Below are 13,443 nucleotides of genomic sequence, written 5' to 3' on the forward strand. Positions count from 1 at the left end.
CTGAGCAGCGAACATCCTTAATGAACAGATTTTTTAATTATAAATAGTTAGATTACCTGTTATACATGAACATTGTGTTCACCATAGAAAAGACAAGTCTATTCATTGTTAAACCTGACTTAATATGTGATTCCATAATTACTTGATAATGATTTACAAAATTTCACAAACTCTGGTGGATAGCCTTTTCAATGGCAATAATATACGTCTCTTCATTCTTTATTTATTGATTTGTTTTCAATACTGTATCATACCTGAGTATCCTGTTTTGATTGGAGTTGGTAATGTAAAGGTATATGGTGTTGGTGGTTGTGTCGGTTGTGGTGATGGTGTTGGTTGGTTTGGATATGATGTTGGATTTGGTGTTGGTACATATAATGTAGGAGGTGTCATGACCTCTGGTGTACAAATTGGTTTCTTACAACAAACATCATTGGGATCTGTTGTTAGACTGCATCCTTGTGGTAACTGGGGCCATTGTGGACATCTACAAAATAAAATAATACTATCAGGTATAAATCAATTCGGGTCTTCATGGTACATCTGCTTTGGTGGGATGTGTTGAAAATTGATATCCCATAAATTATAATGAATCCACAAACAACATGTTAACAAGAAAACAAAAATACTAAAGAAGTTTGGTTGGTACAAAAAAAATCTGTCAAATATAAAACTTCCTGATCATTACTGTGAGATTACTTACCTATCATCACATCTGTAGAAACCTGTCATGGAGTCTTCACAAATACAACGAAGATCACAGCCATCATTCCAAGTCTGACCTTGTTTAAACTGTACTCCATTGTATACACAGTATGCTGCAATATTAATGTATGTATGAGAACAATGTTTCATTTAACATGATTATATTTAAATATATAGGTTCAAAGTCTGTATAAAAACTGGAACAATGTCAATATAATGTTTTATTTGAATTTAACCTAGAAAAAATGTAGGAGCTATTCATATCACTTCAGTCACCTTTCTTTTGGTTATTGCTGAACCCAAATATATCTCAAGGAGGCTCCCAGGTATAAGATTTTCAGAAAAAAATTATACATATATTTTTCATTACAAGTTTTATTCATTACCTTAAGTAGTTGTTACTTTATCATATGGTACAAAAATCATTCCAAAAATTCAATTGGTGTTGGCCCCAGGTGACTTTAAAAATGTAGATATCACTGAGAAAGCTCCAAATTATCTCCCTTTGGTGCAAAAATGTCTTTTTGGCATTAAAATTGAAATATCTTTTTTCACTCATCGGTCACCTATATTTTTTATCATTATTTTCGAATAAGCTGTACATAAACTAAATAATTGTAAAATTTAAGCGATTTCTGTAATTTAGTTCTTTTTGTATTTCGATATTACCGCTATTTCTCCTATTAGTTCAACAGAAAAAAAAAAGACATTGACAAAAATGTATGCTTCTTTCGAAGGCTGATTGTGAGTGTAAATGAACAGTGACCCCATTTTTTTATTTCATTTTTCCATTAAGTATAAGATAAAGTTCATTTATAGAAAAATATATTAAATAAAAAAATTGATTTAGACCCGCGAGCCCCCTTAAGTGTGATTAAACAGAGATCTATTTTTTCTGAAAACAGGAAGTGGATGAGTGATGAATCTAAAAATGAGTTACAGCTTGATACCAAATTTCCAGATACTCTGATTTGTAATTTCATGGTACAGCCATACAGACAAATGAATGGACAGATGTATACCCCATCTTATATATTGAGCTGGGTATAAAAAATAACAGTATTCTTTGACAATATTGAATAATAAAGCTTAGAAATTAAACAGACTTATCATACACGACTTTCTACATATATTTAGATCAACAATTTAGGATATTAAATTAATATGGTTTGCAGTATAAAGTTTTAGTATTAAAATGTGTCAAAACAGGGTACTAAATTCATCGGACAATTGATAATAGTAAAGACTTACTTGGTTTTTGTGTTGAAACAAAGACTTTAGGTGTTGGTGGTGTCAAGGTGAGAGGATTAGGAGATGTTGGTGGTGGACAGTATGGTTTCTGACAACAAGGATTGGAATAGTCCATTATCAATCTACATCCTGGTTGGAGATTAGAGTATGTTGGGCATCTTAAATAAAAAAAAATATACATTATACTCAAACAATTTTTTTTTCAATATTGACAAATACCAGTTCTTAGTTTTGAATTGATTAAATGAAAAAAAATATTCTCATAAAAGTTATCAACAGTAATAACCTATATTCTATCATTTATTTTTCTATGCAATATTATAAATTTGTTTCCATATCAAATAATTCTGTCCTCGCTGCTTTGCTAAGAAGGATCTGAAAACACTCCATTCCACTTTCTGTTTTAACTAACTTTCTGGATCTTTAGTTTTTGTCATAAATAGAATTTGGAGACAGATATTCATTGGTTGATATTAAATTCATTAAAAGTTATAAAAAAAGAAAGAAGGATTGTTATAACTTGTCAGATCCTTGAAAGTAAAACTTGGAAGATAGCTCTATAATTTAATCAGATTGATATCAAATTAGCTGATATATATCTCTTTTATTGCTATTTTACGAAATTTTCCTTTGATCTTGCTTACTGATAACTTCCTTTCTGAACACAGTAGAGTGATATGAAAAATTATCGCTAGAAACTCAGGGTACACATGCTGTTGTTAATGTTGTTAATGAAATTAACAACGTCATCATAGGTAAAGTAGCGATAATCAGATAATCATTGGTCATCTAAACTTGATTGCTTATCTCACTTTCGCCATACCGGCTCAAGTAAGTAAATCAATCTTGTTGAGATGGCCAACAATAATCTATAAGTACTTAATTAGACATTAGTTAAATTACTTTTCTGTGCATCTGTAGTTTCCTAGATCATCTAGACACATACAATCATACTGGCAGCCATCTTGCCATTTCTGGCCCTTGCTGTAGGTTTTACCCTTGTATATACAATAATTCGCTAAAAAAAAGCAATGTTAAAATACAGTTCTTTGTAACTCAAACCATACCATTTGCATACATGTAACAAGAATGTGTCCCCAGTACATTTCTATGTTTAGTGGACCGTGAAATTGGAGTCGAAACTCTTATTTGGCATTAAAATTAGAAAGATCATATCATAAGAAACATGTGTAGTTTCAAGTTGATTGGACTTCAACTTCATCAAAATCTACCTTCACCAAAAACTTTAACCTGAAGCGGGACGAACGGACGAACAAACAGATCGACAGATGAACGGACGTACAGACCAGAAAACATAATGCTTCGTAGGTGGGGCATAAAAAAAAAAGAAGATGGGATATGTTTGCCAATGATCATTCAGAACTTGAAAAATACTTTACAAATTTGTACTGTTAAAGACAGATTTTGTTTTTGCGTCACTCTCAATAATGTCTTTCCCATTTATCTTTTTTTAATTTGTTTAATTAGAGATACTAGAGCTGAAGTAAAGCTAATCATGTGCATTCATTTATTTTTATGAGTAGTGATTTTCATGGTTACACGAAAATTTGCTTTTTTACAGATATCTGATTTCAAGTTTTTTTGCTTACAAATGCTTTAAATATAAAAAAAATTGTAATTCATTAATCATTCAAATTTGTGGTTCACCTGTCTCCACAATAATTGGTATACCATGAATAGTAGTGAATGGACAGTACCCCATAAGGTAGATGTAACAAAATGAGAGATTTGCTACTTACTTTTATATATTGGTGGTTGAGTGACTGTTGGTTGTGGTGATGGTGTTGATATTTTTGGTTGTGTTGGTAATGGATAAGGTGTGGGTGCGGGAGTTTCTCCTGGTCTATAGGTCCTGGTAATTGGTGGGTAGAATGTTGGCGTCACATTGGGTCTAACGTTAACATTTGGTCTTTGAGTTGTTCTTGGTGTTGGAGCAGGAGTAGCAACTCCACCAGAGAATATCTTTGGTGGTTGTGTCTGGTATGGTGGAAAAGTTTGACCTGGTGGTGGTGTCTGACCTGGTATTGGTGTACATACAGGAACTTTACAACACAGTGGGTCTGTGGGGTCTGGCTGTAATGTACAGGTTGGATCGGACTGTTGTGCAAATGTAGGGCACCTAAATAAGATCATATATTCATACATAAAATTAAGAAATAATTGATGCAAGCTATACTTTATTGTAGTTTTAACATGGGTAAGAGTTTGAAAGTGTTTTAAAGTTAAGAAATATATTAAGTGCATGATAATTTGATTAAATTCATTATTCTGAAGAAGTCAATATATGCATGTGCAAACAAATTTTATTGGATTAAGAGCATGGGCTTGTTCACAACGCGAAAGAAGCACATCATATTAGAATTGAAATTTAAGGAATGGCTTTAAATAGACATTTATGCTGTTGTCTGCTCTTTGGTCAGGTTGTTTGTGGTCTCTTTGACACATTCCCCATTTCCATTCTCAATTTTATTTATGCAAACAATTATAGAATTAATTGCTACTCTTACAATTTTAGAACTTACAAGTAAACCGACAATATCAGGAATTATCAATTCATTGATTTCAAGAATCAGCATTACAATTATACCTTCAATTTCAGAACTAACAATTCATCCTACAACATAAGCGACAATCATTCTGAACTTTATACTAACCTATTGTTACATCTGTATACTCCAGTAATGCCATCTTCACAGACACAAGAGTAATCACATCCATCGTACCACTGTTGTCCCTGGGAGTAGGCAATACCCTTATAAACACATACATCTAGAAAAATAACATTCAAATATTGCAATGTAGCCTTTGTAAATACATACAAGTACAAAAATATATTCTAATGTAGTACAAGTCTAAAAGGCACTGAAATTCAAATACGCGATCTTGTCACCACATAATCCACTAACCATAAATTTGCTTATCTGTTAAACAATTGCAATAGTTAATTTAAAATTCAGAAATTATTTATCATTGCGATTTTTAAGAAAGGTGAAAAAAGTGAGATTGATTATTGCAAGTTCATGAAAATGCATTCAGGTACATGCATATGTCTATCAGAATGTGAGTTGTGATACTCACCCAGTCACAATATTCACATTAACAAAAACCTCGCAATATATTTTTTACTTTTACAGTAAAATGACAAAAGCACATTTGCTGCAATCAGCAATTTTACTATACAAATAAAGCTATACGTATAAACGTTAGCTTTATACGTCAATGACCTCAACTAACCTATAAGCCCTGCCTACTTACTGGAACTACTGTATTTCGTCAACAATGTCATGTCACAACCATGACATGTCACAATCATGACAACGTGTAGTAACAATAAGTTTAAACTTGTTACATGTCTTCAAATTGGTAATTTACATACCATGTATTAAATGTTATTATTAAGTTCATTTTCTCCTTCTAATTCCTTAAAAATGTCAATGTCTTACCGCCTGGACTTTAAGAGTTACTACGCTTACAGGGAAATACCCCAAAATGGTACCACAAGAGGGAAATTCAAAACACGCTTTTTAACAAAAAAATTGTTACATATTTTTTTTAATGTTTTTTTTCTTTTTATCGATTTCAGTATAAATCCAATATACGTATGAAATTTATTTGTACTCGCCACGAAACGGGGAAATGCTCAGTAGAACCTCGCATTTCCTCCCATTTCTTAGCCTCATACAAATTAATTTCATATTTCAAGACAATATACGTATATTGGCTAAATGTGTGTGTGACCTTTAAATGTGACATGTATCACAAAGCCTGAAAAAGTAAGAAGGTCTACTTACTTATTGGCTGTGTTGGTTGTGGTTGTGGAGTTGGTCTTTGTGTTGGTTGAACTGTCCTCTGTGGAATATGTTGTGGTGTTATATGTGGAGGTTGTGTTGGCTGACCAGTGTATGGTTTTGGACTTGGTGTTGGTGGACCATGATATGGTGTTGGACTTGGTGTTGGTTGGCCATGGTATGGTGTTGGACCTTGTGTTGGTTGACCAGTGTATGGAGTTGGACTTGGTGTTGGTTGACCAGTGTATGGGAGTGGGCTTGGTGTTGGTTGACCGGTTGGGTTTTGGGTGGGTAAGTTATAACATTCAGGTATTTGGCAACATGGTTTTCTTGGATTCTTGACCAGTCTGCAGGTGTTAGGGATATCTGTGTAGACTGGGCATCTACAAGAAAAAATGTTTTATGTATCAATGAGATTACACTATAATTAATAATCCATAGACTTTTGAAACTGTAATTGCAATCTCAATATTTTCAAAATTATCGAAATTTTCAACATTTCCTCTTTATTGAAAAAAAAATGCCATCCTCAAAAATTGTATTTTGAATTATATTAATTGAGCTGTTATCTAAGGCATTTTCTTTACAATAAGAATTGATTTCTTAAGGACAGTTCTTAATTAATATTTCAAATTTTGTTGAAACTTTTATGTTTATAAGTAACAAATTAATGTTCTTATTGATTGCTGTATACTAATGCCACATTAGCCTTAAAGTTTATACCATAGTGAGAGTATGTTATATTCATATTCACCAAGGGTTATAGGCATTTGACTATCTTTGACAAAATGCAAACAAAATGGAAACTATTATAGATCACTCATATTCTTTAACCTCATTAAGAAAAAAAAAATATTGCTAAAATCTTACTTTGGAGAACATCTGTATTTTCCTTCATTTGCATTGAAACAAACACAATCAAAGTCACAGCCATCTTCAAATGTTTGACCTTGTGAATATTGACGACCTTTGTATATGCAGACACCTACAACAGCAATAAATATTAATCATGTGTACATAATATTTCTCTGTGATAGTGCTTAACTGAAACTGAAGTGTTTACTTTCATAAAGTACAATAATTTCACACAAACCCCTCAAAAATAGAACCTCAACAAGCAAATTCGTTTTCCTAATTTTCCCAACTCAAGGTGATTAAAAGTTTAATACCTTGTACAGAAAAATGTTTATCTTGTAAGTTTATAAATCAATCTGTAGATATTTTTTAAGTTTTTGTGTGGATAGTTTGCTGTCTCATTGAATTTATATAACCCTCATCTCATTTTACTTATAGACAAAAGTAGGAGTCTTGGAAGGGGCATTCCATTAAAATGTATGTTGGAGACCTAAGGGGGGGTTTCTTCTTATATTTTTAGTGGCATGAGTGTGCCTCAAAACAGGGTCGCTTTTTCATGCCCTCCTGGTTAGAACAGGGTCGCTTTTTCATGCCCTGCTGGTGAAAACAGGGCCTTTTTTTAAAACAAAGTGTTTGTCTAGAACAGGATCGCTTATTTAACTTTTTAAGATACAGTCTAGAACCTGGGTCTAGAACAGCATCTATTTTATCGGTCTAAAACAGGGTATACAATTTCTGAGAGTTGGAGAGTAGGAAAGGACTTTCAAAATATCCCTAACCAAGAACCATTTTTCAGATAATTGTGTATAATGATAATAGATGCATACTGAAAAAAGACCCATGACCAACATTCAATAATCTAACTTCAAATCTTACCCTCCCACATAAAATTTAATGGAATAGCTCTAAGAATACTGAAGACTAAATAAGACAATGTTACAAACAAAAATGGACATTACCTAATTGAGCGGGAGTTGGTGTTGGTTGTCCTGGTATTGGTGAAGGTGTTGGTAGATAGACCTTTCCTGTAAACGTGTTTGGTTTCAGTGTTGGTACTGGTGTTGGTTCATAGGATACTCCTGGTTGAGGGACTGGAGTAGTTTGTACACAGAACTGTGCCAGACAACAGGCATCTCTAGGATCTGTCCTCAAAGTGCAACCAGCTTGAAGATTTTGATCAATTGAGGCACATCTGATGAAATAACAACCAAAACAATTATTTCTTTTCTAAATATAGGACATAAAACAATGAAGAAAGATTTTGAAAAAAAGTTTGACTAATGGTATAAAACATTGTACTTTTAGATATCCTTTTGAAATTTGCAAATTTAAAAGCAAACATTATTCAACACAACCTAAAAGCTTCAACACATCTTCATTTTTAAGTTACAATTGGAAATTATATGGGTCACAGAGCTATTTTTATGCTACAGGTTGTACAAAATATTCCAAGTTAAAAATGGGCATAATTCAAGTGACTCACTGCCAAAATTCGAACTCTGTCTGACGATGTCTGCTAGTTTTGGTTCTTAGCAATGTGTATGTGTTTTAAAAAAATTGCTTGAGACAATATATCTCATTCAAATGTTTGTATCTTACAATCATGCACATGGACCTATCTTAACATTTTCATAATAAGGATGCATTATACAATAGCTTTTGATAAAAATGTCATTTACGAAAATGTATTTATTTGAATTTTCAGCAGCATAAACCTCCTGAATTATTTTTCTTGATTTTTTTGGTGTATTAGCAAATACACTTTGACATTTAATTTAAATGCAATAGTTATGTCAACATACCTCTGATTACAAGTGTATATTCCTCTGCTTGAGTCGTCACATCGACACTTGAAACTACATCCATCTTCCCATTCCTGGCCTTGTAAGTAGCGTACTCCCTTGTATACACAAAAATCTGTAAGAAAAAAAAAGAAACAAATGTAGAATTGCAATATTTTACATAAACTTATCAAGTAATACTAGGAACTGCAATACTATAGGGTTATTGCATGAATATTGGGGAATATTGTCCCGAGAAATATTTTATATTGTACGAGCTTGCGAGTGCAATATATGTTCTACGAGGGACAATATTTCCCAACATTCATGCAACAACCCATTTATTGTATAGCAATATAATATTTGAAAGTAAAAATTGGTTTAAACTAAGATTTTGTCGTTGATGACGTCATGAATTTTGAAGATTTATTGCACGCTAACTTTTGGTTACTTTCTGTGGGAAATAGCATATTGCTATGCAATAATATAGGGTTATTGCATGAATATTGGGGAATATTGTCCCGAGTAGAATTTTATATTGCACCAGCTTGCGAGTGCAATATATGTTCTACGAGGGACAATATTCCCCAATATTCATGCAATAACCCTTTTACTGTATACCATATAATATTTAAAAGTAAAAATTGGTTTAAACTAAGATTTTGTCGTTAATGACGTCATGAATTTTGAAGATTTATTGCACTCTAACTTTTAGTTACTTTCTGTGGAAAAAATATTATATTGCTATACAATAAAATAAAGTATGTATCCCTTTCTTATACAATAAATAAAAATTGTATGAAGTCATACACTGTGGAAATCTTTACAGTCATTTTTGTATTTACTTCTAAGTCATTTTTTGTGTAAGCTAAATCATTACTTTTACTTTGTTATTTTTAGTGGATACTATTTTTAGGGGATTTGATAAATACAGGCTTAAGTTGTGAACCAAGTATAAGCATTTATCACCAAATGCAAACTTGTGAACACAAAAAACAGTTACGATTTCATCTATATTTTGGATTTCTTTGTGGAAAGAATAGTCTCTAAGAAGCAGTCCATTGTTCAATGCTAGTATCCTATAAATGTCTGATTAGATTGAGACCATTCCAAGTCAGTACTTACGTAGCTCTGGTTTCAATGTTACTGGTAGATTTGGTACATTATGGTAGATACGAGTAGGTGGTGGTCCTGTCACTGTACATTGTGGCTTCTTACAACATGGATTACTAAAGTCTCTCACCATCTCACAACCAGGTTGCAGATTAATGTATACTGGGCATCTAGAAATTTAAAAGAATTGAATATTAAAAAAAAAAAATATTCATATTTAACCACCTTTTTTCAGGAAACCTGTTAGTTGAAGAAACTTGTTTCTATTTCCAGATGTTCCTTAAGTCTATTTTCTTTCTGGCACAAAACAGTAAATTCTTATTTTATTTTAAATTCTTTAGGCAAACACTTCATCTCTTAAAGTATTTTTTTTTAAATTCCCCATCCACCACAGTTGCAATGGTTGCATCTAATACAAAAATCAAATGTTTTTTTTCAGAAGTGTCAATACCTGTCTGTACAAGAGTAAGCTCCCTTTATTTCATCATCACATGTACATGTATAATCACAACCATCTTGCCAGATATCTCCTTGTTTATATGCCTGACCTTTGTAAATACATACACCACTCTTTCCTGCAATGAAAACAATATATGACAACTGAGGTATAAACCATTGACCCAAAAACTGCAAAGAAACTTTTCAAATAAACCTCATAATAATTGCCCTGATTCAAAAACTGTATACTTAAGGTTCATTTATTTTCATGGGTGCCAATTTTTATGGATTAAGGAAAACTAAAATGATTGCAAATATCTATCAGAAGCAACAATAAAAATTTTACAAACTTTTTTTTGTAACAAAATTCCAATATTTACCTTGGAAATTTGTTTCTATTCCATGGTATACTGCTGGTGGAACTCTAGCTGGAGTTGGATTTGGTGAATTGTTTCCAGATGTTCCATTTTTAATTCCACATACTCTCATCTGACAACATGTAGGGTCACGTGGATCAGATACCAGTGTACATTCAGAACCATGACTCAGTGGATATTCAGGGCAACTGGAATATAATAGTAATTAAAAATCAACAGTAGTTTCATTGACAATTCCACAAAAGTCATTCAGATCAAACATATAATTTAAAACAATAATATAATCCAAGACTGGGTAAATCTCCAATGCAGTAATGAAAAAAATGTCATGATATACTTATAATTTTGTTCATAAGTTTGTATCTAACAAATGGCATTTATTCAAAATTTTCTTCAAACAAAATAGCAAAAATGCAAAAATTTGAAACACACAATCAGTATAGTAAAGTCTAGATCGGCCATGAAAATATGAAGTCGATTCATTGTATGTGCCAATAGGAAAGTAAACCTACCGACTGAGACATCTGTAAATGCCTTTCTCAGCGTCTTCACAGGTACATCTGTAACTACAGCCATCATACCAAGTTTGTCCTTGTTGGTAGTATTGCTCTTTGTATGTACATACTCCTATAAAAGAATTGTTTCATTAATGTTAAAAAAGCACTATCTACAGTAAGTCAGTCAGGAGTCTTATGTTAAAAGATTGTCTTTTGTTGGTGTGGTTCATAAATGTTTCTTTTGTTTTTTATATAGATTAGACCATTGGTTTTCATGTTTGAATGTATAACACTAGTCATTATTGGGCCTTTATAGCTTGCTGTTCAGTGTGAGCCAGGGCTCTGTGTTGAAAACAGTACTTTGACCTTTATTCCACAAATTTTTATGCATTGTGACTTGGATGGAGAGTTGTCTCATTGGCACTCATATCACATAGTCTTATTTATGTATAATTATTGCTAGTTAGCTTCTGTTTAGAGACTGTATCCAGACAATAGCTCAGGTGAATTAGTTTTTAAAAAAAAAGCTTTTTAACCATCAAATTAACTACAGGTTATTCCATTAAAATAAATGTAAATGGGTAGACATGGGATTGTTATTTTGAACACAGCTTATTGGTCATTTTTGACTGCATACATATTTGATGAATAAAAATAAATTCTTATAAAATTGTGTTTACCAGTTCTTGCTGATGGTGTAGTTCTTACTCCTGTGACAATTTCGTATTGTGGAGGTACAGAGCATCTTGGAACCTTACAACATGGATTAGCTGCATCTTGAATAAGGAAACAACCTTGTGGTAGATTGGAGTAGTGAACACACCTAAAAAAGTCCATAATTCAATATTATCATTTGTATATAAATAAATGCTATGAAACTTCTTAAATCAGTTTACAGTACTATAACTTAATATGTAATACAGACAGGTCTAGGATTGTCTTAAAGTATGTAATTATGAATTGGGGAAAAAATAGACATACATTCATTAATAGTCTCCCCAGAAATTTGAATAGTATACTGGTGTATAGCAAATCTTCAAAAACATTTTTTTTTGTTGATATTGAATAACTAATTAACAAATAATTACAAACTATTATGTAAACTTGGTCTTACACATGTTAGAAATCCTACTTTGTGCAAAAAAACAAAACAAAAAAACATTAACCAAAACGGAATAATTTGATAAAATATCTAGTTAAAGTTCAAACTGCACATTTATTGAAATCTTGTTTTTTTATAGTGTTGGGATGTTGTTTCATTGATGTTTACCCCATGTCTCCTTTATTTATACACATATTTATATTTATATATAAGAAAGATAGTGTACATACTTTTCTACACATGTGTAATGACCTGCTGTTCCATCATCACAAATACAATTATAGTGACATCCTACGTCCCATTTCTGTCCAACGTTGTATCGTTTTCCTCCATAGTCACAGTATCCTATAATGCAATAAAATAAACAATACATTTCTAAAGTAAACAAAAATGTTTGTGAATTTCAAAAGTTTTCCGGGAAGCAAATTGCTGAATGCTGTTATAAATCAGAAAATTTTGTGATGTTTTATTATTGAAACAAGGAGCTCTAAAGAGCCTGTGTCACTCAGTTTGGTCTATGTGCATTATTAAACGAAGGACACATTATAAACGAGAATATAATTCATGACAAAATTATGTTTTTTGTGATTGTGACATGTTTGTAGATCTTGCTTTACTGAACATTCTTGCTATTTATAATCATCTCTATCTTTAATTATGATCTTGGGCCAGTAGTTTTAGAGAGAAAAAAATTATAAAAATTTACATGTTATTTTCATAAGCTGCATAAATGCCAATAAAAATGGTATACTTCTTCAACATTTAAATTTGTGGTTCATGTTTACCCAAGATAACCCCAAAAAGTTGTTATCCCACAAATATTAATGAATCCACAGGATTTTACCAAAGATGTTTTACTATACCAACCTCCGGCTGACATTTTCCCAGGATCAACAGTTGGGGGTGCTGGTGTGAAAGCTGTGTTAAACAGAGGGATGATTGTCTTTCCATAACCATTGTGTTGACTTGCTCCTGTGTTAGGGGAGACTACTGAGTAAGAGAGTGCAGACTGACCAAATGCTGGAAGTGGTTGAGGTACTCTTCCCAAATTTGCATCAAAGGTACATTTTGGAGCTGAGCAGCATGGGTCGTTAGTATCAGTGCTCATGACACATGTTGGTGACATGTTTGTATATTTTGGACATCTGAAAATACCAATAACTTCAATAAAAATCAAACAAATAAACAAACTAAAGCAGTGGCGGATTTAGGGGGCCCCCTTTTGAGGAAAAATTTTGGCTTATATAGGGAATCACTGAAGCGTGACGGGAGCGGGCCCCCTCTTATGCAGTCAGTGGGCCCCCACTTATGAAAATTTCTGGATCCGCCACTGTAAATTTTACATCACAAAGGCACTAGGTTGTACATTGTATTACTATCAGATCTTTGACATTTGATAATCTCTGTTAAATTTATTCACAAATGTTCTGATAAGCTCTAACACATTTGCTATTGTTCAAGACTGTATGTTGACATCAAAGATTCATTGATATTTTTAAAAACAGTGTATTTGCT

At 32.4% G+C, this 13,443-nt stretch overlaps 1 protein-coding gene across 4 annotated transcripts in view; it reads right to left on the bottom strand.

The window, feature by feature from the left end:
* LOC143080130 (uncharacterized) overlaps window positions 1-13,443 on the bottom strand; it is a 138,097-nt gene that overhangs the window by 107,272 nt on the left and 17,382 nt on the right. For all 4 annotated transcript variants that reach the window (XM_076255833.1, XM_076255831.1, XM_076255829.1 and 1 more), the window contains exons 18-34: window positions 12,796-13,073; window positions 12,159-12,273; window positions 11,507-11,649; window positions 10,842-10,956; window positions 10,333-10,517; window positions 9,966-10,089; window positions 9,527-9,684; window positions 8,423-8,537; window positions 7,580-7,812; window positions 6,636-6,750; window positions 5,769-6,148; window positions 4,632-4,746; window positions 3,717-4,096; window positions 2,860-2,974; window positions 1,957-2,114; window positions 704-818; window positions 255-487 (exon numbers count right to left, since the gene is read on the bottom strand). In XM_076255833.1, coding sequence (XP_076111948.1) covers window positions 255-487; window positions 704-818; window positions 1,957-2,114; window positions 2,860-2,974; window positions 3,717-4,096; window positions 4,632-4,746; window positions 5,769-6,148; window positions 6,636-6,750; window positions 7,580-7,812; window positions 8,423-8,537; window positions 9,527-9,684; window positions 9,966-10,089; window positions 10,333-10,517; window positions 10,842-10,956; window positions 11,507-11,649; window positions 12,159-12,273; window positions 12,796-13,073 — 3,077 coding nt within the window. The remainder of the gene's footprint in view (window positions 1-254; window positions 488-703; window positions 819-1,956; window positions 2,115-2,859; window positions 2,975-3,716; window positions 4,097-4,631; window positions 4,747-5,768; window positions 6,149-6,635; window positions 6,751-7,579; window positions 7,813-8,422; window positions 8,538-9,526; window positions 9,685-9,965; window positions 10,090-10,332; window positions 10,518-10,841; window positions 10,957-11,506; window positions 11,650-12,158; window positions 12,274-12,795; window positions 13,074-13,443) is intronic.

This window comes from Mytilus galloprovincialis, chromosome 6 (assembly GCF_965363235.1).
Source record: "Mytilus galloprovincialis chromosome 6, xbMytGall1.hap1.1, whole genome shotgun sequence".
Classification (NCBI taxonomy): Eukaryota; Metazoa; Mollusca; class Bivalvia; order Mytilida; family Mytilidae; genus Mytilus; species Mytilus galloprovincialis.